The 27,229-nt window shown below is 44.9% G+C and overlaps 1 protein-coding gene across 1 annotated transcript in view; it reads right to left on the bottom strand.

The window, feature by feature from the left end:
• akap6 (A kinase (PRKA) anchor protein 6) overlaps positions 1-27,229 on the bottom strand; it is a gene marked incomplete at its 5' end in the record, with an annotated part of 238,431 nt that overhangs the window by 147,380 nt on the left and 63,822 nt on the right. Inside the window, 2 exons of the mRNA XM_079261663.1 lie at positions 10,866-11,068; positions 15,978-16,074. Coding sequence (XP_079117789.1) covers positions 10,866-11,068; positions 15,978-16,074 — 300 coding nt within the window. The remainder of the gene's footprint in view (positions 1-10,865; positions 11,069-15,977; positions 16,075-27,229) is intronic.

Here is a 27,229-nt window from a genome sequence, read left to right as displayed (position 1 = left end):
CCAGTGTTTCCAGACTGGAGGAGAGAAGCTGCTGGTCCTGCAAACGGACCAGCAAACAGTGACAGAGCAGCGTAATCGGATATGCTGCACAAGCGTATGGATTATATTCAGTTTTCAGTACAAAATGTGTCACATCATGATATAATAAGTTTCACATTTTTACAAAACTTATCATGCTATAATATGAAAGGTTTCATGTTTGTTTCACGTTATTATGTGACAAGCTCCCAAGCTTTCATTCGGAGACAGTTCTAAGCTGCTGTAGATGTGGCATCAAGGAATAGTCTGGAAAAATCTCTCAGTGTGTGACTTCAGATAAACTGTGAAAACACACAGTTAACACCACGTGTGTGGAAAACAGTCAAAACGTGTGTGTGTTTACATGTGTGTGTGTGTGTGTATGTGTGTGTGTGTGTGTATGTATATGTGTATGTATATGTGTGTGTGTGTGTGTATATGTGTGTGTGTGAGTGTAAATGTGTGTGTGTGTGTGTGTGTGTGTCTAGATATGACCTCTGGAGTCTGTGGTCCAGAGATCATATCTAGGGATGCTCAACATGTTGGTGTTCAGACCAGATCATCAGATTTCTGTCTTCAGAGTAAGAAGCAGTCTGTTTGGAATCTCATGCTATTTTTGACAGACCAGAGAACACAGTATATTCTTTCATACATGTCTGACAGCCTACATACATGTATGTGTGAGGGGAAGGGGGGAGGAGGGGTCGCTGTGTGGTTCAGCTCTCTAATAGGATTTGCAGCCCCCGTGTCCAAAGGGACCTGCCTTTGGACCCGGGGGCTGGTTTAATCTCAACCCATCACCTTCTTCCACCTCACCTTCCATGGCACTCACCCCAGCCAGCCACAACCCCCTGATTACCCAAGAGGAAATTGGTGTGTTCCAGACTTCCAGAGTCCTGAAAAGGAAATATATATTTTGCATCTGTGATACACTTGGAGTCTGAAGCCACTCAGACCGTCGTTGGGAGATGAAAATGGGGATGTTGAGAGTCAGGGCAGCATCGTTCACGTAAACCTTTTTACAACATAAGCTGACGTGGTCCAGGGTTATGTTGGATGTCAGAGGCTTTCCCAGGAGGCATGATGAGGATGGAAATGTTTACAGATTGTTGGCTGATCCACGGTTTCATAACGAATCAGGTCGTGGATGACCCCCCAGAATGGATGCCATGGACACATCAGTCCATGAAGAAATGTAGTGGCGTGGATCAGGGATCACCAGTGCAAAGCTGGTAACATGGACAGGTGCCTGGTGCTCGCTCTGGTTTTGTGTGTGTGGACAGTTTTCAAGAACAGCCCTTTTAGGACACCAGTTTGGGATGTTTGAACTGAATACGCCTGAGAACCCAGGTACCAGGAGCTGGTCTGCAGACCTGAGGACTCTCCACTGGGGCTGCAGAAACTCAATTAAATAAGACGGGCCAACATTTAAAAACAATTATTAAAAACTTCATTTGGATTGTAAAAGTAATTGGGAACCAGTGATGAAAGGCCAGAAGAGGAGTAATGTGTTCTCATCCTTTGGTTTTTGTCAGAAGGCGGCTGCAGTGTTCCAGTCCAGATGACCCGACCATCACCTGGATGAACTCACAAACAGAGGTCCGGTTTACCTGATGGTAAGCTCCAGAACCTACAGAGCACTGAGGAAACTTCCCACAATGCATCAGGATGGAAGAAAACTTGTGGATTTTTACTAATATGAAATAAAATTAATTTACATATACCATCTATATAATGGCTACTGGTGTCGATACATAAGTCATACTGGTGTCATATTGTCATTAGTCAGGGTCCATCTTGATATTTCTTTCTACATACATGTCTTTCTCTATCCTGTCAAACATGTATATCCATGATGACAGTTTCATCACATTCAGACAACTTCAAAAATTCTCATTCAGCAGCCGTCACTAAAAAATATCATCCACCTTTCCAGTGTGTGTGTCTACGTGTGCACTACCCAATCCTCCATAATGTGACAGACAAATCCCACTAAGCTGTTAAATATTACACTGCTTTCACACTTGTATTAGACACCTTCGTCCCTCTTTGGTAGCGTCTCTTTTTCCATGTTCACCCACCATCCCAACAGAACACCTCACCCTCACCTTCATCTTCAGTATGCAACGAAACACTTCACGCAAGCACAACAAATCTTTACAATGCAACACTCTGTTGTAGTCATACAGCATAATGCTCGCAAATCACACACAGAATGGATTCACACAGAGGTGTGTCTGTGTGCGTCTGTGTGTGTGTGTGTGTGTGTGTGTGTGTGTGCGTGTGTATCCTAATCCCCGGTGTCCTGTCAGACAGTTATATTTGCTGGTATCAGTCTATCTTCTCCTTGCCCCCTAATCCCACCACCCCGCTCTGATATTTCCTGACATTTATATGAATCACCTCTCTCCAGATGAATGGACTGCAAGAAATCTACAAGAAGGAGGGAAAAGGGAAGCGCTGGATGTTGGGGGGAGAGATGAGGGTGAAGAAAGATGGATGGAATATGAGGGGAAAAGTATGAGATAAGAAATAAGTAATGAAAGGGATGGATGAATGAACGGATGGGTCAAAACAATGGAAGGACAACTTCTACCGACTTCTTCCACATCTGACCGCCGATTGTCCCACAGGTGTTTGTGTTGGCTGTTTACCCATGAGGCCTTTCACGTCGTAGCCACTTCCTGTATTTTGTTAACTGAAAGTTATTCAAAAGCTATGCCTGTAAATGGACCCAGTTTGCTTCTCTCATTTGCATCAGAGTTCGTTTGCACATTCACACTTCTGCAAATGAACCAAATTACTTTCAAAGCATACAAAGCCAACAACAGAAACTGAAGAAATCCACACGCTGGCGGTCTGATACATGCCCACTCCAGCAATGTGCCACAACAATTTCCAGTTCTGCTTGTTGTTTTTATTACCATTGTGCTAATAATGAAACTTTTTCTTAGATAGAATTCTCTACATTGTGTTGCTTCTAAGGGTACATTCACAGCGGTCTCTGATTTGAATCCCAGTCCATTTACACGGTAAGGGCACTTAAGTTGGGGGATTGTTGATGCGTAAACAAATTCTGATTCAGATCAGAGAAGCGCATTCAGTCCATGTGTGTCCTCTACTGACGAGTGAAACACATTTGATAAAAGGTCCAGTTTGTTTGTGAAATGCAACTAGAACACAATCTCGGGCTGAGTTAATGATGCATCGCCAACTGAACTGAGACCCCCATCAGACTGATTCTATTGGACTTTCTTAATGTGAATGCACCCTTAAAAACTACATTTTTCTCCACCCCTAAAAGACAGAAAGTCAACAGATGCTAGATCAAGATGTTAAGATGGATGGACAAAGGAAAATGAGGAAAAAAAGACAGATGTAAGACTGACCATTTTAAAAACAGCATAAAATATTTTTCACATAAATAGCTGCAACAGAAAGAATGAAAGTCATGGGAAAGGTGGATGAAAAGTGCAAAATGAAAGATAGAAATCTGAGTCCTTGCCAGCGACATATGTTCACATAAAAAAAAAACATGTTATGAGCATCAGGAGACACATGTAGAAAGACACTCTGCTTCATGGTACCCTTGGGGGATATCCACTAAGGCAATGCACAACATAGCCCCCCCCCCCCCAACCTAAAACCTATATCCCCAAACTAGAACTTGATTCCAAAACAAAAACCAAATTCCACAAACTAGAACCTAATTTCCCAAACTAGAACCTAATTCCTCAAACTAGAACCTAATTCCTAAACATAAACCCAATTCCCCAAACTAAAACCTAAATTCCAAAACATTAAACCCAATTCCCCCAAACTAGAACCTAATTCCTCAAACTAGAAACCTGATTCCTAAACATAAACCCAATTCCCCAAACTGGAACCCAAAACCTGAAACCAGAACCTGATTTCTAAAACTAAAACCTGATTCCCAATCATAAACCCAATCCCCCAAACTAGAACATAATTTCCATAACTAGAACCTAATTCCCCAAACTACAACCTAATTTCCCAAACTAGAACCTAATTTTTCAAACTAAAACCTAATTTCTCAAACTAGAACCTGATTCCTAAACATAAACCCAATTCCCCAAACTGGAACCCAATACGCGAAACTAGAACCTGATTTCTAAACACAAACCCAATTCCCCAAACTAGAACCTGATTCCCAAACATAAACCCAATTCCCCAAACTAGAACCTATATCCTTAAAATAAACCCAATTCCCCAAACTGGAACCCAATACCCGAAACTAGAACCTGATTTCTAAACAAAAACCCAATTCCCAAAACTAGAACCTGATTCCCAAACATAAGCCAAATTCCCCAAACTAGAACTTATATCCCAAAAATAAACCCAATTCCCCAAACTAGAACCTAATTTCGCAAACTAGAGCCTAATTCCCAAACTAGAACCTGATTCCCAAACATAAACCCAATTCTCCAATCTAGAACATAATTTCCATAACTAAAACCTAATTCCCCAAACTAGAACCTAATTTTCCAAACTAAAACCTGATTCCTAAACATGAACCCAATTCCCAAAATTAAAATCTAATTTCCCAAACTAGAACCTAATTTCTCTGTCTAGAAACTGACTAGAACCTGATTGCCAAACCTGAACCTAATTTCCCAAACTCCAACCTGATTCCAAAATTCCCCCAACTAGAACCTCATTTCCCAAACTAGAGCCTAATTCCCAAACTAGAAACCTGATTTCCCAAACTAAAACCTCAATTCCAAAACATTAAACCCAATTCCCCCAAACTAGAACCTAATTCCTCAAACTAGAAACCTGATTCCTAAACATAAACCCAATTCCCCAAACTGGAACCCAAAACCTGAAACTAGAACCTGATTTCTAAAACTAAAACCTGATTCCCAATCATAAACCCAATCCCCCAAACTAGAACATAATTTCCATAACTAGAACCTAATTCCCCAAACTAGAACCTAATTTCCCAAACTAGAACCTAATTTCTCAAACTAGAACCTGATTTGTAAACATAAACCCAATTCCCCAAACTAGAACCTGATTCCCAAACATAAACCCAATTCCCCAAACTAGAACTTAGATCCCAAAAATAAACCCAATTCCCCAAACTAGAACCTAATTTCCCAAACTAGAGACTAGTTCCCAAACTAGAACCTGATTCCGAACCATAAACCCAATTCCCCAAACTAGAACATAATTTCCATAACTAAAACCAAATTCCCCAAACTAAAACATAATTTCCCAAACTACAACCTGATTCCCAAACATAAACCCAATTCCCCAAACTAGAACCTCATTTCCCAAACTAGAACCCATTTCCTCAAACTAGAACCTGATTCCCAAACATAAACCCAATTCCCCAAACTAAAACCCAATTCCTCAAACCAGAACCTGATTCCCAAACATAAACCCAATTCCCCAAACTAAAACCTAATTTCCCAAACTAGAACCTGATTCCTAAACTTAAACTCAATTCCCCTAACTAGAACCTGATTCCCAAACCTAAACCCAATTACCCAAACTAGAACCTGATTCCAAACATAAATCCGATTCCCCAAACTAGAACCTAATTTCTCAAACTTGAACCTGATTCCCAAACATAAACCCAATTCCCCAAACTAGAACCTAATTTTCCAAACTAGAACCCAATTCCCCAAACTAGAACCTGATTCCCCGAACTAGAACCCAATTCCCCAAATTAGAACCTGATTCCCAAACATAAACCCATTTCCCCAAACTAGAACCTAATTCCCCAAACTAGAACCTAATTTCTCAAACTTGAACCTTATTCCTAAACATAAACCCAATTCCCCATACTAGAAACTAATTTCCCAAACTAGAACCTGATTCCTAAACATAAACCCAATTCCCCAAAACTAAAACCTCATTTCCCAAACTAGAGCCTACTTTCTCAAACTAGAACTTCATTCCCAAACATAAACCCAATTCCCCAAACTAGAACCTCATTTCCCAAACTAGAACCCATTTCCTCAAACTAGAACCTGATTCCCAAACATAAACCCAGTTCCCCAAATTAGAACCTAATTTCCCAAACTAGAACCTGATTCCCAAACATAAACCCAATTCCCCAAACTTAAACCCAATTCCTCAAACTAGAACCTGATTCCCAAACATAAACCCAATTCCCCAAACTAAAACCTAATTTCCCAAACTAGAACCTGATTCCTAAACTTAAACCCAATTCCCCTAACTAGAACCTGATTCCCAAACCTAAACCCAATTACCCAAACTAGAACCTGACTCCAAACATAAATCCGATTCCCCAAACTAGAACCTAATTTCTCAAACTTGAACCTGATTCCCAAACATAAACCCAATTCCCCAAACTAGAACCTAATTTTCCAAACTAGAACCCAATTCCCCAAACTAGAACCTGATTCCCCAAACTAGAACCCAATTCCCCAAATTAGAACCTGATTCCCAAACATAAACCCATTTCCCCAAACTAGAACCTAATTCCCCAAACTAGAACCTAATTTCTCAAACTTGAACCTGATTCCTAAACAGAAACCCAATTCCCCAAACTAAAACCTCATTTCCCAAACTAGAGCCTACTTTCTCAAACTAGAACTTCATTCCCAAACATAAACCCAATTTCCCAAACTAGAACCTAATTTCCCAAACTACAACCTAATTCCTAAACGTTCCTAAAAGTTACACAGTTCTACTTTAGAAACATAGCTGGCAGTCCAGAGCATCACAAACTAATAAGCCATCATGTAGAACCATAAGACAAAAGAAAGTTGCCTATGGTAACCTTGTTACAACCATAATTCCAAAATAAGCTTGTCGTGTGCATAAGATGTCAAAAACAAAATTAATTATTTTTCTAGAAATCATAAATCCATCTTTTATTCCCAATTTTTGACTGAACAACATTTTTCTGATCTTATTTTTAGACCCAGTTTGTCTCAGATTGGTGATATTATGTCCATCTTTCCATCTGAGACTGTTTGCCTCTCTGAAATGCTCCTTTTATACCCAGCCATGCTGCAGACCTGTTTCCAGTTAAACCAGTTAGCTGTGTATTGCTCCTCCAGTTGTTTCCAATCTGCTGTAAAATGTCTGAGTTTCTGGAATGTTCTGCATCCTGTAATACAGACTCTTTGGACTAAGGTTACATTTGAACTGTCTATTAGTGCAGAAACACCAAACAAGTTTTATCAGTGGTGAACACTTAACTACAGTTTTTTGTCAGTTAATCTCATTTCAGTCATTTATTGAATCTTTACATAACCTAAATTTCAATTAGCATGTGTCTGTCTCCCTATTCTCAGTTATGTAATACAATGAATGCTTTTATGATTGAGCAGAGATGACATTTCACTTTAATATGTCCAGTGATTTTGCATGTTCACCAGCAGCCTGCAGACATGTAGTCACATTCAGCAAATTACAAGCTAACTGTCTCATAGCCAGGTGTGAAATATGTCATTTGCCACAGCGCTTAATTACTCCAAAATTGAAGATTAAGAGGATGAATTATTGATAAAAGTTGGTATTTCATCATTTAAAATGAATACTAAATCCACTGGTTATAAATATTGTACGAGGCTTCATTATTTGATTAATATATTCCAAATTGCCCTTTATTTTGCCCTTTAGTCAAGGTTATATTCATTTAAATTTATGTGCCTGCACACAGAGGAGAGTTCCTCTGACCAGTATGCTACAGAAAACACAAACAAATGAAGTGCAGAACATTTACCTAGCCTCTGCCCTTGATGCGTCTTGTATCATCTTTTACTGAGGTCCATAAACAAAGACAGACACACATACATAAACATGATGCCACTGCATGACCTTGTAGCTGGCCCCCCTCACAGCCAACACACACCTCCACCTCGGTGTCTGTGGCGGTAATTAGGCCATGCATCTGATTGTCATTAAGGAGCACCAGCAGATAATGAACACACAGCGAAGCCACATTCACCATCAAGCTGTCTAATGGTTCTAAATGGCGCGTCACTCTGAAACATATGGCGGTGACTAGAGGTAAATGTAAAGCGTTCACAGTGCAAAAGCCACAAAACAGACACACTTTTGATCTGCAGATTATTGATCGAGAAATGAGCGCTGATCAAGTCCTTTGTGTTCCAACCTGAGCAGCCATTTTCCTTTTGGATGGCGCAGGAGGATGACCTGACCGGCAGCTGCTGTCTGCACGGTTCAGACCCACATCTGCACAAACCCGAGCTGGTCAAGGATTAGATACCAAAGTTCAATTATTAAGCTAAAGATCAATCTGGAAGTACTGGTTTCAGAACATCTACACTGGTTGCGTGTCACCTGCCAAGCACCAAGCTGTTCCTGCAAGAACACCTTTTATAAATAAAATTTAGCACTAAACCATCAGTAAATGGTTGTTTTCTGGATCATGTGTATGTATTGATGATGCTTCGTGGTAATAAATCTGATACCGTCGGAGATTCCTTTAAATGGAGCCATGTCTGTAATGAACATGCATGTGTGGGATGAGCAGCGGAGTTGGGTGTGTAGGTTGCACCAATGAGAAAGCAAAGCAGAACCTTCTCTGACAACGTGGCAGAATGAGATTAGCTCCAGAATCTGGAAATAAACAGGATGGAGGAGCTGCGGCAGTCCTGACCTTGACCCCATCCAAGATGTGTTTTATTTCTAAACAACTTCTTGTTTAAAAGAAACAGTAGCAGATTTATGACAAAGAAATGCTCCGTCAAACATTCATTTACTGACAATCTGTGCTGGATTTTTGTTTCTTATCCGAGTCCGTCTAGTCCTGAAATGTCCCAAAATGTCTCCAAAAGATGTCATCCTGCTTGTGAAAAGAAACCACAATCTTTACCAGATAAAGACAAACGAAAGCAGTTGTTTCTCCTGTTTAGTGCAGCCAGCCAGCGTTTGGTCAACGGTTGTTCTGAGCAGACATGTGGAGTAAATCATTCAGCGCACCACACTAACATACAACTAAACAAGAATTATGCAGAACATGTGATCTTCCACTGCATGCAGGTGTTTGAGTTGCAAAGCTGCAAGCAGCACCTCAGTTTGTTGTTTGGAGGTTTCATGGATCAAAGCTTTAAGTGCAGACAGAGATTCACAGATAATGAATGGACTCTTAATGTGCTACAGGCCAGCCACTAATGGACACACACACACTCACACACACACAGAACAAAGACACAAACATTTCCCTTTAAAATGTACACAAACGCACACACACTGAGGTGTTAGCTGGCTAATGGCTGTCACCGTTGACTGATCACAGCGATCAGGCTGCTGCAGCTCTAATTGCAACTAAACAATCTGAAAACAACCAGAGTGAGATCTGTTGGAGGAGGGAGAGGAAAGGGGAACACGTAAGAGGAGGAAGGAAAATGAAAATGAAAGTGATTATATGAGATGGAGGAAGGAGAAATGGATCACACCAGACATAAACAAGAAGAACGATGGAAGGAGAGAAGTATTAAAAAAAATGCATGAAGGAAAAGTTTTACAAGTGTGTAAAAAATTTTTAAGAAAGCAGGAAAAATCAAGAAGCTAAGAAAGCAAAAAAATGTTAAACTTCTGCATAAAAGTTAAAGTTAGTGGAGACAGAAAGTGAAACTTGTTTACCTCAAACTTCTGAACAGGGCCGAAAAAAGGAGCCTATCACCATAAGCACTGATAATGTCAACAACATCCAACATACAGAGAAAATGTACCCCAATCACATCTCTTAGTTCGTCACTCGGTCCATGAGTTGGTCCGTCACTCGGTCCATGAGTTGGTCCGTCACTCGGTCCGTCACTCGGTCCGTCACTCGGTCCGTCACTCGGTTGCTTTTTACGAAGGGGGACTGGAGGGTAAACCCCAATAACAGGGGAATGACTCTCCTCAGCCTCCCTGGTAAGGTCTATTCAAGGGTCCTGGAGAGGAGGGTTCAGATCGGACAGTGGAATCTCAGATTGAGGAGGAGCAGTGTGGAGCATGAGATCGACAGGCGGATCAGTGTGGCGTCTGCAGTAATGCGGACTCTGCGCCGGTCATTCGTAGTGAAGAAGGAGCTGAGCCAGAAGGCGAAGCTCTCGATTTAACAGTCGATCTACGTTCCTACCCTCACCTATGGTCATGAGCTGTGGGTCGTGACGGAAAGAACCAGATCTCGTATACAGGCGGCTGAAATGAGTTTCCTCCACAGGGTGGCCGGGCTCTCCCTTAGAGATAGGGGGAGGAGCTCGGTAATCCGGGAGGAGATCAGAGTAGAGCTGCTGCTCCTCCGCATCGAGAGAAACCAGTTGAGGTGGATCGGGCATCTGGTCAGGATGCCTCCTGGACCTCCCTGGTGAGGTGTTCCAGGCACGTTCCTCTGGGCGGAGACCCCGGGGAAGACCCAGGACATGCTGGAGGGATAATATCTCTTGGCTGGCCTGGGAACACGTTGGGATCCCCCCCGGTAAGTTGGCTTTCATACTTATCACAACCACACCGAATTAAAACACAGGAAACAAAGAGAAAAGATCCCACAAATGAAAGAATCTCTACAAAGAAAAAAAAACTTGACATTATTCATTATCTTTAACTCTGTATCAAGCTTTGCAAACATTCTGCTAAATCTGCCTTAAAGTATGAAGGGAAAGGCTGCAGTGCCATTTGCCTCATTTGCTTCACACAAAGTTTTATCGAAAACCAACTGACTATTTTGCAAAACCAAACAGAAGCCAGTAAACATGAACTTGTGTGTGAAGGAGACATGAAGGGATATGGAGGATTAACCAGAGAGGAAAAGGAGAGGAGTGATGCAAAGTAAATGAAGCAGAGAAACAGAGAGCTTCCAAGCTCAGCATAAATACAAAACACAACTTGTTTACCTTGCCGCCTTCCACTTGCCATGGGAGCTGCTGATTGGCTAACAAGTCTGACAGGGATGTGAAGTGCTCATGCGATTGGCTGGTATAGAGGAGGCGGGCCTGGATGCAGCGGAGGGCACGGAGCATCCAGCCATGTTGGCGCCGGATCTGCCGCTGGAGCTGATCCCACTGGCTGGAAACCATATGGAGAATATCCTTCAGACCTGGAGGGAGAACAGAGGGATAAAAAAGAATAAGGGATAAAGTATGGAACAATAGGGAAAAAATTAAACCGAGAGAGATTTATTCCAGTTAACCCAATAAGAACCCATTTTCCCTGTCCGAGGCCTCCATTATATCTTATCTTTCATTACACAGGACATTATTTGGGATTCTCCCGTCTTTCTTTTTGTTTTGCCCTGACTTCTGCTGGACCCACAACAATCTGATTTATGAAAACAAGTAAAAAAGAAGCAATTAAGATGTCTTAAACTGCTGATAATTAACAGGCCTGGCAAACATGCAGGAGAAGGCTTCAGTCACTAAGCAGCAGTGTGTAAAAGCTGCCCAAACTCCAGCAGGATGTGATGTTGCAAGGAAGGGACATGCGTGTCTACATATGGCAGGTAAGGACAAACTTCCTCTGGGCCAAGCCAATCAGAAAATAACACCATGGGTCTTCCACTGCTTAGCTAACAACACCGACTTGTTTGAGATAGAATAAATACTGGGCTAAAACTGACATTTTGAAACTTTCACAAACCATAAAACAGTCCCACTAAAGCAATTAATCCTCATCTTCATGCTGCTTATCTGGGGTCGGGTCGCAGGAGCAGCAGCCAAAGCATGGAAGCCCAGACTTCCCTCTCCCCAGCCACATTTGCCAACTCTGCGGGGGGGATCCCGAGGCGTTCCCAGGCCAGCCGAGAGATATAATCCCTCCAGCGTGTCCTGGGGCATCCCCGGGGTCTCCTCCCAGAGGGACGTGCCTGGAACACCTCACCAGGGAGGTCCAGGAGGCATCCTGACCGGATGCCTGAGCCATCTCAACTGGTTCCTCTCGAGGCAGAGGAGCAGCGGCTCTACTCTGATCTCCTTCCGGATGACCAAGCTCCTCACCCTATCTCTAAGGGAGAGCCTGGCCACCCTGCAGAGGAAACTCATTTCAGCCACCTGGATACGAGATCTGGTTCTTTCGGTCACGACCCACAGCTCATGACCATAGGTGAGGGTAGGAACGTAGATCGACTGGTAAATCGAGAGCTTCGCTTTCTGGCTCAGCTCCTTCTTCACCACAAATGACCGGCGCAGAGTCCGCATTACTGCAGACGCCACACTGATCTGCCTGTCGATCTCACGCTCCATCCTTCCCTCACTCGTGAACAAGACCCCGAGATATTTAAACTCCTCCACTTGAGGCAGGACCTGACTCCCGACCCGGAGAGGGCAATCCACCCTATTCCAGCGGAGGACCATGGTCTCAGATTTGGAGGTGCTGATTCTCACCCCAGCCGCTTCACACTCAGCCGCAAATCGCTCAAGCGAGAGCTGGAGATTACAACCAGATGAAGCCAACAGGACCACGTCATCTGCAAAAAGCAGGGACCCAATCCTGAGGCCACCAAGCCAGATCCCCTCAACACCTCGGCTGCGCCTTGAAATTCTGTCCATATAAGTTATGAACAGAATCGGTGATAAAGGGCAGCCTTGGCGGAGTCCAACCCTCACTGGAAATGAATCCGACTTACTACCGGCAATGTGAACCAAGCTCTGACACCTGTCATACAGGGACCGGACAGCTCGCACAAGGGGGTCCAGTACCCCATACTCCCGGAGTACCCCCCACAGGAGCCCCCGGGAGATGCGGTCAAATGCCTTCTCCAAGTCCACAAAGCACAAGTAGACTGGTTGGGCAAACTCCCATGCCCCCTCCAGGACCCCAAAGAGGGTGTAGAGCTGGTCCACTGTTCCGCAAACAGGACAAAAACCACACTGCTCCTCCTCAACCCGAGATTTGACTATCCGGCGGACCCTCCTCTCCAGGACCCCTGGATAGACCTTCCCAGGGAGGCTGAAGAGTGTGACTCCCCTGTAATTGGAACACACCCTCTGGTCCCCCTTCTTAAAAAGGGGGACCACCACCCCAGTCTGCCAGTCCAGCAGCACTGTCCCCGATGTCCACGCAATGCTGCAGAGGCGTGTCAGCCAGGACAGCCCCAGAGCATCCAGACCCTTAAGGAACTCCGGGCAGATCTCATCCACCCCCGGGGCCTTGCCGCCAAGGAGCTTTTTGACCACCTCAGCGACTTCAACCCCAGAGATAGAGTCCACCCCTGAGTCCCCCAGCTCTGCTTCCTCATCGGAAGACGTGTTGGTAGGATTGAGGAGGTCTTCGAAGTATTCCTTCCACCGACCCACAACATCCCGATTTGAGGTCAGCAGCTCCCCATCTCCACTGTACACAGTGTTGACAGAGCACTGCTTCCCCCTCCTTAGCCGCCGGATGGTGGACCAGAATCGCCTCAAAGCTATCTGGAAGTCTTTCTCCATGGCCTCGCTGAACTCCTCCCATGCCCGAGTTTTTGCCTTGGCGACAGCCGAAGCCGCATGCCGTTTAGGCTGTCGGTACCCATCAGCTGCCTCCAGAGTCCCACAGGCCAAGAAGGCCCGATAGGACTCCTTCTTCAGCTTGATGGCATCCCTCACTGCTGGTGTCCACCAACGAGTCCTGGGATTACCGCCACAACAGGCACCAACGACCTTACAGCCACAGCTCCGACTGGCCGCCTCAACCATAGAGGCACCGAACACAGCCCACTCGGACTCAATGTCCCCCGCCTCACTCAGGACATGGTTGAAGCTCTGCTGAAGGTGGGAGTTGAAGCTCACTCTGACGGGGGACTCAGCCAGATGTTCCCAGCAGACCCTCACAACATGTTTGGGCCTGCCAGATCTGACCGGCTTCCTCCCCAACCATCTGAGCCAACTCACCACCAGGTGGTGATCAGTTGAAGCTCCGCCCCCCTCTTCACCCGAGTGTCCAAGGCATGTGGTGGCAGGTCCGACGATACGACTACAAAATCGATCATCGAACAGCGGCCCAGGGAATCCTGATGCCAGGTGTACATATGGACACTCTTATGTTGGAACATGGTGTTTGTTATGGACAATCCATGATGAGCAAAGAAGTCCAATAACAAAACACCATTTGGGTTCAGAGGGGGGGGACCATGCCTCCCAATCACTCCCCTCCAGGTCTCACTGTCATTGCCCACGTGAGCATTGAAGTCCCCCAGCAGAACAATGGAGTCTCCAGAAGGAGCACTCTCCAGCACTCCCTCCAAGGACTCCAGAAAGGGTGGGTACTCTAAACTGCTGTTCGGTGCACAAGCACAGACAACAGTCAGGACCCGTCTACCCACCCGAAGGCAGAGGGAAACTACCCTTTCATCCACTGGGGTAAACCCCAACATGCAGGCACCAAGCTGGGGGCTGATGAGAATGCCCACACCTGCTTGGCGCCTCTCACCATGAGCAACTCCAGAGTGGAAGAAGGTCCAGCCCCTCTCGAGGGTACTGGATCCAGAGCCCAAGCCATGTGTCGAGGTGAGTCCAACTATATCTAGTCGGAACCGCACAAGCTCAGGAGCATTTAATCAATTTGGAAGTTATATTGAAATTCATTTACTGCACAGTTCCCAACATGTGACTATGTTAGTCAGCACATCATTGAAATTTTCCTGACCCCAAAAACTATTTTGGAATCATTATTATTCACTGGACAACTCAGACATCTGTTGTCACTGATATGATGTAATATTCACACATTTTTCCATTTGATTAAAAATCTAATGTGAAAAATTATGTAATGTCTGAAAACTTTAGTATGATAAAGCAGAAAGGTGAAAGCTGACACTACAACTGGTCAGTCTGTTCTGTTTTTTAAAGCATTATCGATGTAACAATTGGTTATTAATTGGATTTTATGTTCAGCTTTGGCAGATCAATGGACTCTCGTGTTAAGACATGTATAGACTGTGTCAGCATGGGCTTAAATTTACTTTTCTAGCTAAAATTCCCTGCTTACATTATATTCATATAATAGAAATAATAAGAAAATAATGCTGGTCAATAATGTGTATTTAAAAACACTTTCCGGCTTCACAGATTTGAAAATTGTAGTGAAATTTGCTTCCAAATTGGACTGAAGAACAATAAATCTGCTGTACGATTCCCTCGCCACTGCTGAATTGTTACATTCATATATGACACTTAAAAAGTTTTTTTTTTTCTTTTATCATTGGCAGCTTAATTTGCCTCAGTGTAGTCATCAAAGCTTCCTAAAAGTCAAAGGTGATGCTCCGAATTGGAAATGTAGCCCAAATTCCACATGTTCATCAGAACCTCATACCAAAACATGATCCACTTTAGGTATCTTGGCAAGGCATGGGAAATTTAGCCATACAGTCTTTTTTTTTTTTTTTTTTTTTTTTACATAAGGCAATCCAGTGTGCTGGACATTGCCAAAAGAAACATAGCTCCATGTGACACAAACAGATGTCAACAGGAAATAAATCTTAATTATCATCATAAAAAAAGTGACGTATAAAAAAATTAATTCAGAAAACAAAACCTCTAACCTCATATAAAAACGGTGGCAAGTGAAGTTTTAAGACCTGATTTACATAACTACGGTTGATGCAACTAAGTCTGATCAAGCTAAGATCTGCATCAGAAGTCTTAGGAACCCAAAGTAAATTTTTGGTTGTGTTTACAGGTTCAATACAAAATCTAACAAATTGAACACTTCAGTTGTTAATTATAATTCTGTCTGATTATGTTATTTGTAACAAATTGGCAAAAACATTGACAATTAAAATTAAAGAACAACATTAAAACCCTGACAGAAAACAGCACTGATGTTTTATTACACTCCAACAGCTTTATCGCTCTTCATCTCTTTTGGCTACATTTATATGAGCTTTCCTCTCTGAAGGTCAGTCTGATAATCCAAATATTAATAATAAATGAAACGGGTTGAGGCTCGATTATGAACACCTCTATGTGTTTCACTGTGTCTGAGTGTGAGGTGTAAATGTGGAGGAATGTGTGTGCGTGTGCATGTGAACGCACCTGATTGGTTGGAAGTGATGACACTGAGCAGTGCTTTGCCTTCCACCATTATATTCTCCTTCAGAGAACAGTGACTATCCACATTCAGCTTGAATCTCTGAAAAACACAAAGATAAATGTTAGATTCCTAATATTTCTATTTTTTTTTTCATGTATTTTTTTAAATACTCCTTTTTTTTTATCATAAATAGCCTCATAGCTTAACAAGCTAAAAGTACACAGCTCATAACATAAAGGGAACACTAACACGTTGTAGTTCTGAATTAATGAAATATTTTTATTAAATACTTTGTTCTTTCCATAGCTGAATGTTCTGACAACAAAATCACACAAAAATTATGAAAATCAAACATTTCAACCCATGGAGGTCTGGATTTGGAGTTCTACTCCAAATGAAAGTGGAAAAACACTACAGGCTGATCCAACTTTGATGTAATGTCCTTTAAACAAGTCAAAATGAGGCTCAGTAGTGTGTGTGGCCTCCACGTGCCTGTATGACCTCCCTATAACGCCTGGGCATGCTCCTGATGAGGCGGTGGATGTTCTCCTGAGGTATCTCCTCCCAGACCTGGACTAAAGCATCCGCCAACTCCTGGACAGTCTGTGGTGCAACTTGGCGTTGGTGGATGGAGCGAGATATGATGTCCCAGATGTGCTCAGTTGGATTCAGGTCTGGGGAACGGGCGGGCCAGTCCATAACATCAATGCCTTTGTGTTGCAGGAACTGCTGACACACTCCAGCCACATGAGGTCTAGCATTGTCTTGCATTAGGAGGAACCCAGGGCCAACCGCACCAGCATATGGTCCCACAAGCGGTCTGAGGATCTCATCTCGGTACCTAATGGCAGTCAGGATACCTCTGGCGAGCACATGGAGTGCTGTGCGGCCCTCCAAAGAAATGCCCCCCCACCACTGCCAAACCGGTCCTGCTGGAGGATGTTGCAGGCAGCAGAACGTTCTCCACGGCATCTCTAGACTCTGTCACGTCTGTCACATGTGCTCAGTGTGAACCTGCTTCCATCTGTGAAGAGCACAGGGCACCAGTGGAGAATTTGCCAATCTTGGTGTTCTCTGGCAAATGCCAAATGTCCTGCATGGTGTTGGGATGGAACCACAACCCCCACCTGTGGACGTTGGGCCCTCATACCACACTCATGGAGTCTGTTTCTGACTGTTGGAGCAGACACATGCACATTTGTGGCGTGCTGGAGCTCATTCTGCAGGGCTCTGACAGTGCTCCTCCTGTTCCTCCTTGCACAAAGAAGGAGGTAGCGGTCCTGCTGCTGGGTTGTTGCCCTCCCACGGCCTCCTCCACGTCTCCTGATGTACTGGCCTTTCTCCTGGTAGCGCCTCCATGCTCTGGACACTACGCTGACAGACACAGCAAACCTTCTTGCCACAGCTGGCATTGATGTGCCATCCTGGATGAGCTGCACTACCTGAGCCACTTATGTGGGTTGTAGACTCCGTCTCATGCTACCACTAGAGTGAAAGCACCGCCAGCATTCAGACCAAAACATCAGCCAGAAAGCATCGGAACTGAGAAGTGGTCTGTGGTCACCACCTGCAGAACCACTCCTTTATTGGGTGTGTCTTGCCAATTGCCTATAATTTCCACCTATTGTCTATTCCATTTGCACAACAGCATGTGGAACTGATTGTCAATCAGTGTTGCTTCCTAAGTGGACAGTTCCATTTCACAGAAGTCTGGTTGACTTGGAGTTACAATGTGTTGTTTAAGTTCCCTTTATTTTATTTTTTTGAGCAGTGTGTATAAATAGAAGAACAGACTAGTTTCCTTCCTGTCCATTTTATTAACCACTCAGATTTTTGTTCAGTAAAAACGTTTTTGTCAAAATTGAAGTATTTTCCCCTCAGTACTAATTTATACATTTATCTGCAGATAATTAAGAAAACATTTTTAATCAACCTGATTTTTAGGGGTTACAACCATAATAAGTGACCTAATTTCAGATGTAGGAAAAATGTAAACCAGGTGTACCAGTTGTAAACCAGATAAATAAATAGCTGCCACTGCAGAATTGGAAGCATGAAAAGCATAAAAAAAGGAGAATATGAAACCCCTCATGAGGTCTCTTAGCATCAGGTATATCTTCTCTGACTAAGTGTATATTGCCATGGTGACTGTCCTTGTCCGGGTAGTTAGGCCCCTGCACTGCAGCCTTATGGTTGCGGTGTGGACACAGTCTGATCTGAGTGGTTCCTATGGTGACGACCTTTTTGCTCATGGATAGAATGTCTTCTCAGGTTATTGTTTTCTTACATGGTTCATCTGTGCCTGAGGGTGAGGGATTGTCTGTTAGTTTAGTTAGTGTTTGTGGTCTGTGTGTGAAGGAGTATGACTGGGTGTGTGTGTGGATGGTGTGAGTGTGTTGTGGTTCTTTGTTTTGTCAAGATGCAAAAACTGTTGTTTTAGTAATATGAAGTCCTTTTCTCTGCTGTTATGGAAGAAACATCCCTTATAAATAAAGTTTGGTTTGCTTTGATTCAAAACCAGAGGAGAATAGAAATGATACAGTATGAATAGATGATAAATGGATAGATGGTTGGACAGATAGATGGAGGCACAAAACAGCCTCAGGCAGTGTTGGCAAACACTCCACTCCAGTCTCTGAACACCATTACAGCCCCTTCTGATCTGATGTGTGTGTGTGTGTGTGTGTGTGTGTGTGTGTGTGTGTGTGTGTGTGTGTGTGTATGTGTGTGTGATATAGACATAGTGTGTGTGCATATGTGTGTTTCTAAAGGTGCTCAAGCTCCAAGACTTAACCATTTTTGACAACCTGCTGTGTTGCAATGGGAAAATGTTGCAGATATCAGTCACACACACACACACACACACACACACACACACAGCTTGGGCTGACTTCTATTCATTGTGAATAAACCAATTGAACCTCAAACTTTTTTCTCTAACCTTAAAATTTGCATCATTTTCACTTTTCCCATTTCAGACTCTTCAGTCAGAAATTTATGTCCAACCCGATTCATTCACATCAGCCACGGGCCCAGATTTCAGGTTCTGGCTTCAGAAGGAGCTTTGGTACCTGTATGGTCCAAAGGTCCTGAAAAGTTCACTGACTGAACCAGAAAAAGTCCCAGAGATGAGAAGCAAGACACTTCAGTTGCGTTCATTTAATAATAGTAAAAGTAATACGTTTCTGTTGGGCAAGAAATTGCTTTAACATACTTCACTCAGAGGAAACAGCACCTGGACAACGTTGTGCAGAGGCAACAACTGGTTGTGGTGGACGCTATTCCTTAAACCAGTTGGACTCTATTCCTTAAACCAGTTGGACACTATTCCTTAAACCAGTTGGACGCTATTCCTTAAACCAGTTGGACTCTATTCCTTAAACAAGCTGGGTTGGACTCTATTCCTTAAACCAGTTGGACGCTATTCCTTAAACCAGTTGGAGACTATTCCTTAAACCAGTTGGACGCTATTCCTTAAACCAGTTGGACTCTATTCCTTAAACCAGTTGGGTTGTACTCTATTCCTTAAACCAGTTGGACACTATTCCTTCAACCAGTTGGACTCTATTCCTTAAACCAGTTGGGTTGGACTCTGTTCCTTAAACCATTCATTCATTCATTCATTTTCTGAACCGCTTAATCCAATTCAGGGTGGCGGGGAAGCTGGAGCCTATCCCAGCTGGCTTTGGGCGACAGGCAGGATACACCCTGGACAGCTCGCCAGTCCATCGCAGGGCCACACAGAGAGACAAACAACCACTCACTCTCACACTCATTCCTAGGGGCAATTTAGAGTAACCAACTAACTTAACATGCATGTCTTTGGATGGTGGGAGGAAGCCAGAGTACCCGGAGAGAACCCACGCATGCACGGGGAGAACATGCAGACTCCACACAGAAAGGCCACTGGCCAAACCCCTCCCCAGCCAAGGATTGAACCAGTGACCCTCTTGCTGTGCCACCGTGCAGCCTCCTTAAACCAGTTGGTCGCTATTCCTTAAACCAGTTAGACACTATTCCTTAAACCAGTGTTGTCCCAGTAGAGAAAAAGCAGGAGGAGGAAGAAAATTAGGCTCCAAGAGAATCCAGGAATCCTTCCCTTCCAGCTGGTGTGATTGCTGCAGTGGGACAAGAGCGAGATGAGGAAGGCTTCTTGTTCTGATCTTCAGCCCAGTTTTCTGATGAGACAGCAGGAGACAAAACGCTATTTAAGACGTTACCCTGCATCACCTCCCCTTTTTCATTCTCTGGAGGGAAAGTTTGCTGCTCGCTTCAGTGTTTTCCAACTCCAACATCATTCTCAGCATGTCTTCCAGCAGGACCAGGTAGACTGTGTCAACCATTAGAAACAGGTAGACCAGGTCCTCCAGCAGGACCAGGTAGACCATGTCCACCATTAGGGACAGGTAGACCAGGTCCTCCAGCAGGGCCAGGTAGACCGTGTCCACCATTAGGGACAGGTAGACCAGGTCCTCCAGCAGGACCAGGTAGACCAGGTCTTCCATCAGGACAAGGTAGGCCGTGTCCACCATTAGGGACAGGTAGACCAGGTCTTCCATCAGGACAAGGTAGGCCGTGTCCACCATTAGGGACAGGTAGACCAAGTCCTCCATCAGGGACAGGTAGACCAGGTCCTCCATAAGGGACAGGTAGACCAGTTCCTCCAGCAGGACCAGGTAGACCGTGTCCACCATTAGGGACAGATAGACCAGGTCCTCCAGTAGGACCAGGTAGACCGTGTCCACCATTAGGGACCAGGTAGACCAGGTCCTCCATCAGGGACAGGTAGACCAGGTCTTCCATCAGGACAAGGTAGGCCGTGTCCACCATTAGAGACAGGTAGACCAAGTCCTCCATCAGGACCAGGTAGACCAGGTCCTCCATAGGGGACAGGTAGACCAGGTCCTCCATCAGGGACAGGTAGACCAAGTCATCCATCAGGACCAGATAGACCAGGTCCTCCATAGGGGACAGGTAGACCAAGTCCTCCATCAGGACCAGGTACACCAGGTCCCCCATAGGGGACAGGTAGACCAGATCCTCCATCAGGGAAAGGTAGACCAGGTCCTCCATCAGGAGCAGGTAGACCAGGTCCCCCATAGGGGACAGGTAGACCAGGTCCTCCATCGGGGACAGGTAGACCAGGTCTCCCATCAGGACAAGGTAGGCCATGTCCTCCATCAGAGACAGGTAGACCAGGTCCTCCATCAGGACCAGGTAGACCAGGTCCCCCATAGGGGACAGGTAGACCAGGTCCTCCATCGGGGACAGGTAGACCAGGTCCTCCATAGGGGACATGTAGACCAGGTCTTCCATCGGGGACAGGTAGACCAGGTCCTCCATAGGGGACAGGTAGACCAGGTCCTCCATCGGGGACAGCTAGACCGGGTCCTCCATAGGGGACAGGTAGACCAGGTCCTCCATCAGAGACAGGTAGACCAGGTCTACCTGCATAAATGTTTCAGTTCACACCATTTCCTTAGTTTTCTTCTTCGTTGGTGTGACCGGAGGCCGTTCCTCCAGATGTGCGTACGGCGGTCTGAAAGCAACGTTTACATTCACACGTCTCGATCTGCCTTTCTCAGACGGAAGCAAAAACCGAACTTTCTTGGTTTTCTCGCATCATTTAAACCCATTTCCTCATCAGGGACATGAAGCTATCACGTAAATATTAACGTTCAAATGTTCGGACTCCGACCCCCCCAGTCGCAGGCGTTCCTCCGTCTGCGGTGAAGGATCGATGGCATCAGTCACCCAGGACAAGGTCGTACCTCCACGCCATCGATGTTCATGGAGCGGAAGCAAACAGTGAGACGGATGGAAGGATGGAGGAAAGCAGCTGAGAGCCGTCATTATTCCCTAAACATGTCCAACTACTGACTCAAACCTTTTCCATTTCGCCTCGACTCTTCTCAGCTAATGATTTCAGGTGTAAAAGGATCAAATGATGCTTCAGCATCATCACATGAAGTTTACATCCGTGCTGTAAATATTCAGATGTACATCATATCAGAGGAGCTGACAGAGCTGGGAGGTGTTGGAGCGTTTCTCCCCTCTGATCAGCTCTGCCCTCCAACAGAAAAGCTCTTTTTATCAGGAGTCAGCGACGACACCGTGCTGTACATATTACATTTACAGATACACCATAAAGCATCAACATCGGCCGTCTCTTCACCGTCCCCCGCTGAGTTCATACACACCCACTTTATCCAAATAAAACCTGACACTGTGCATTCTGCAATCATTACCACCCGCAAACCTCGTAAATTACTGCAAATCTCACGGCTGATTGAGTCATTTTACAGATGCAGCCGCCACTCTGACCCACTTTATTTCCAGATAAGCTGGTGAAATACCTCACAGCTAATAAACATAAAACACATCTATCAGAGCTCCAGAAAAGGCAGCGTGACTGTCTGTGTCTCCGGCACGGGCCCGCCTCATGTTGGGAATGAATTAGGTTCTGCAGATTAGCTGGGCTATCGGAAAGCCATCGTATTTCAGCGCCTTATTCCACAAGCGATTCGGCTCCGTTTCCTCCGTTTAATAGATGGAGAGCAGAGAATCGATAAGAGTAAAACAGCCAACCATCAATCACACCATGATAAGGCATGCAGAGCAGCCCTGCTTTCTGCACGTCAGACAGCAGGCCGTAATAACAAGCTATGTATGCATTCATGTGTCTGAGTGTGCACAGAGGAAGAGCGGGGAGAGTCTAAAAGCAAAGACGGAGAAATCAGATGCTAGCAGGAGGAGGGTGGAGAACACACGCTGTAGAGAGGTGGGATCAGCCCAGCCTGCTGCTGCTGGACGACAGCATTGCAGGCCAGCCTCTCCGGCGGTCTGGAGACTCGCTCGCTTCAGCTGACCTCCAGGGCCGACCTCTAGGGCCGACCTCCAGGGCCGACCTCTAGGGCCGACCTCCAGGGCCGACCTCTAGGGCCGACCTCCAGGGCCGACCTCCAGGGCCCACCTCCAGGGCCGACCTCCAGGGCCGACCTCCAGGGCCGACCAACAAGCGCAGAGTAAACCAATCAGAAAAAGGCCGATGTGATGCCGTAAGTGTTCAGTAGAGCGAACGCAGCAGAAGAAAATAAACATGCCGTGCAGAACAGAAGCCATAAAAGACCCGAGTCGTTCTTGCTGTAAAAACCTGAGGCGACACAGCGTTGTTGGCAACTGAATCGTACGTCAGAAACTACGGCAAAAAGAAACAAACTCCCGCTACGTCCGGGCACCATCTTGTTTTGAAGAGTCGGTGACGCAAGAGTCTCCTCAGATCAGCCAATCGGAGTGGCCGGTTTGTTTCAGACCGATGTGAATCTCCGTGGAGGGGAGGGACTCCAGGCCGAGTCGCTCCGTGTTGAAAATGTCGGTCCAGTCTGGCGTGCCGGGCTAGCCGGGCCAGGCTGATGAAGAAGCAACAGGACTGGTCAGCAGAACACATGAGCTCTTCCTGGATCACGTGAATTCTGTTCATGCCCACATGGACGGCTACAACGGCTTTAATTATCATCAGAATCGTGATAATAATAATAAAATGTGAATATATGAATAAATAATATCGTGAATGATCACATTTTCATGCTTGTTTTATACCTATGATTCATTTTAAAATGATCCATTTATAAAACTTCTTTTTTTACTCTTTAATTTTCAGTTAAATTTATATTTCTTATTAACAATCCTTCGTTTAAGTGTCAAATCCTGTCAATTTCTCCTCTGTCACTAATAAATGAGAAATTTAGATGTGAGAAAAGAGAAAACCTCTTGCTTCAAGGCGATCATGTCTTGGCCGAAGGAACACACAGCTTTTCATGCACGGACTCGGTCATATATGTGAAAAAGTCTCATTGCATGGTTATCGCTGCTGGTTTGGTGCAGTCCTGCGGATCACTGACCAGTTATGCAGTAGAACATGGTTAGACACGCCCACCTTATTAACATACCATGAGGGAAGGTAGAAAAATATAAATGAACATATAAATGTTTATGTAAATAATTCTCCAGTTTCTTTTTTCCGTCAGATCCTTATTGGTTCTCCATACATCAGCCTTTTTTCTGCAGAACGTCAGATATTTTTCAGAACTGTGATTGGACAACCTCTTCTCAGTGCCTGAAACTCAGCAGCCAATCAGCATCAGTCTCAGTGAATCTCATAATGGCCGTAAAGATCCTGAAACCTGCAAAACAGATCTTCACTTCTTTAATGGCTAATCTTGTTTCGGTGGCATCTCTGAGAGTCCAGCAGTTGCAGCAGGTTGATGTGAGGACGCCTAAGCAGCGTTGGCCTTCCAGGTTGCAACTCGGGTTTGCATACATGCCGCGGTTTGGGAAGAAAACCGCTTCACAGCCTGAGTGATCAGATTACCTGCTAGCATTAGCATATTAGCCCGGAGCGCAGCGTCGGAGAGTCTTCGTAATACCAGCTTTTAGCACTCGTGTATCAGCGAGGCGCACAGCAGATACTGAGATGACTTTGAGGTTTGTCATGGAGGTCGTGTTCTGCACTGATCAGAGCTGAGCGCACACACACACACACATACACACACACACACACACACACACACACAGAGGCGTCGGTTGATGAGACATGATCTGATCAAAGAGTCTTTGTAATAATGATGATGAAATTTGGGAGGAAAGTACGGCGGTGAGATGGCGTTCCCGCAGGACTCTGCAGGTTTTGGTTGTGTGTGTTTTTGTGTTTTTATGCGTCAAGCTTTTATATGAAGCAATAAAACATTCAGTCTGTCCTTCTCCTCTCTTTCCCTCCATCTCATATTCCCTTCTTCTTCTGTTCCCTCTCACTTTTCCTTCCTGGAATATTTCTCTCTTCTCTTGACCTTCCTGACTCCTCCAGACAATGTCTTCATCTTCTCTCCAGTCACATAAATACTTCTCACACTTCATCCATGTGAGAGCGCCAGAAACATGTCTCCTCATTTTCATTTTGGCTTTTTGTGCAGACATGTCTGACACCCTGCAATGGACTGGCGAGATGTCCAGGGTGCACCCCGCCTCTCGGCCGAAGGCTGCTGGGATAGGCTCCATCTTCCCGTCACCCTTCATCGGACTCAGCGGTTCGGATGATGAATGAATGAATGAATGAATAAATTAATGAATGTCTCACGCCTTGAAAGTGAACGTTGCATAGACAGAAACAGATGTCTGTTCAGAAGATAGAGTGGTAGCCTCTTGGAAGACCCCATTCAAGTCCAGTGACTGGCAACAAATGGTGGATGCCAGCGCAGGCGTAGAGTTACGATTTCCTCTCCATGCGTCCCAACAAACACTCCTCTTTGCAAATCCAAGTCTTATTAGAATCACAGAGAAGTCAGTTGTGTGTGATGATTGACTTCTTCCCAAACCTTTGAAACTTGAAAAGTTTTGATTTTGTGTGTTAAATGTTCACTTTTGAATTCAAATAAAGTTTTAAACATATAAAATCGAGTCGCAGTGAGAAACTCGCCTGTCTGGAGACGGGTACGCGTATGAGCTACAATATCCACACAAAATATAAGCCTGATGGCGTCGTATGTGCCCATCACTGCAGGGGAACCAGCTCAGAGGTGGTTCACCAACTTAAACTATTATAACACCAATTCCAAACACTTAAACACTAAAATGCATATCACACCAGAATGTAAGGATTCACAATCGTTTTTTACATAAAAAGTTTCACTTTCATCATCTGATGTGTTGTTGATCTTTCATGGGAACAAAAAATGAGCTGATGAGGTTTGAAGATCTGTTACTTTTAGTGTTTTCTACAGCATCCCAACATTTTGGGGAAATGATGTAAGAGCTTCACTGATTCAACCTAAACGTGGAATTAGTTTGAACTGAACCAAATGTGAAACAAATGGAGGTGCTGTATGTCCAAAGGACGTCTCATAGCAGCTTTCAAGGTCGACGTGGTCCACTAGAAATACCGCCGCTCAGCCTCCACGACGTCCGACTGAACGCTGCTGCTGCCTCATCAGCTGATTGCTAATCCGGATGTTTCAGTGTGGATGTTGATGTGTGAGGGAAGGACCTGAGACACTAAAGCGGTTAATCTTTCACACAAGCTGGACTTCAGAGTCAGCGTGTATATGCTCTCCTTCGTTCTCACACCTCTTCATCACACTCCCCACCCCCCATGTTGCCACCAGTAGAGAGTCGCTTCTAATGGGATTCAAAGGCCTGGATCGCCCATCAGAATCGATCAATAGGCCTTTCATTGGCGGCCATCTCTTAGCACCTTACAAAGAGCAGCCTCTGTGTGTGTGTGTGTGTGTGTGTGTGTGTGTGTGTGTGTGTGTGTGTGTGTGTGTGTGTGTGTGTGTGTGTGTGTGTGTGTGTGTGCGTCTGCATGTTAGCATCCTCTTACCCCACTGATCTCCCCAGGGTTCCGGAAAGACCTGTGCTTATTTGCTCCACGCGCCCTAAAACACACACACACATCCACAAAGGCATGCCAGCTGGACCAGATATTCTACAGGGAGAGCAGCTCCACTCCACCCGCTGCTGCCCTGGAGCTGTGTGTGTGTGTGTGTGTGTGTGTGTGTGTGTGTGTGAGACGCAGGGAAGTCTGGAGAAAGAGAAGCCGTGTGTGAAAGTATGTGCGCAAGACAGGAAAATAGAAAAACAGACAACCTTTCTTTCCGAAAGCTATATTTGTATAATTTGCTTCTTATGAAATGAACATAATTAAAGGACAAGTTTAGAGACAATCTAAGGAGTCTTGAGAGGGTTGTTGTTGTTGTTGCTGTTGTTGTTGTTGTTGTTGTTGTTGTGAAACACCATGGAAAGCTCAAATGAATCTTCCCTGCTGAGAAGAATTTGTCAGCTTGACATAAATGTTTGTGTTCATCTGTGTGATGAAGCTTTGATGTTTCCCATAAAGGCTGATGTCAGTGTGCAAGCCTGTTTCCACAGAGACACACCAATCTGGTTCAACATTGCCATCCCAGTGTTCCCACAACAACACACCAATAACCCTCCCAGCACTTTGATATAACTAAAAGCACAAGATTTGTATGCAGATTAGTTAGTGTGTTATTAGTGCACGTAAACCTCACCTACATGCACAGCTCTGGTTTCATTCTCCCCCTTTTGGAGCCGGTACCGGTGTCGGACTGGTACCAGGTAGGGCTGGAAACCAGTTTGATCACAATACCATATGTAAGGGATGATACATGTCCAGGTGTCCATCAGACGGACAATGCAGAGATGCTAACCAGCCGCCGCAGAAGATGGTTGTGTCCAC

The sequence above is a fragment of the Telmatherina bonti genome (genome assembly GCF_933228915.1).
Source record: "Telmatherina bonti genome assembly, chromosome: 22".
Lineage (NCBI taxonomy): Eukaryota > Metazoa > Chordata > Actinopteri > Atheriniformes > Telmatherinidae > Telmatherina > Telmatherina bonti.
The sequence above is the reverse complement of the archived record's forward strand: the minus strand, read 5'-3'. Positions and strand labels throughout refer to the sequence as shown.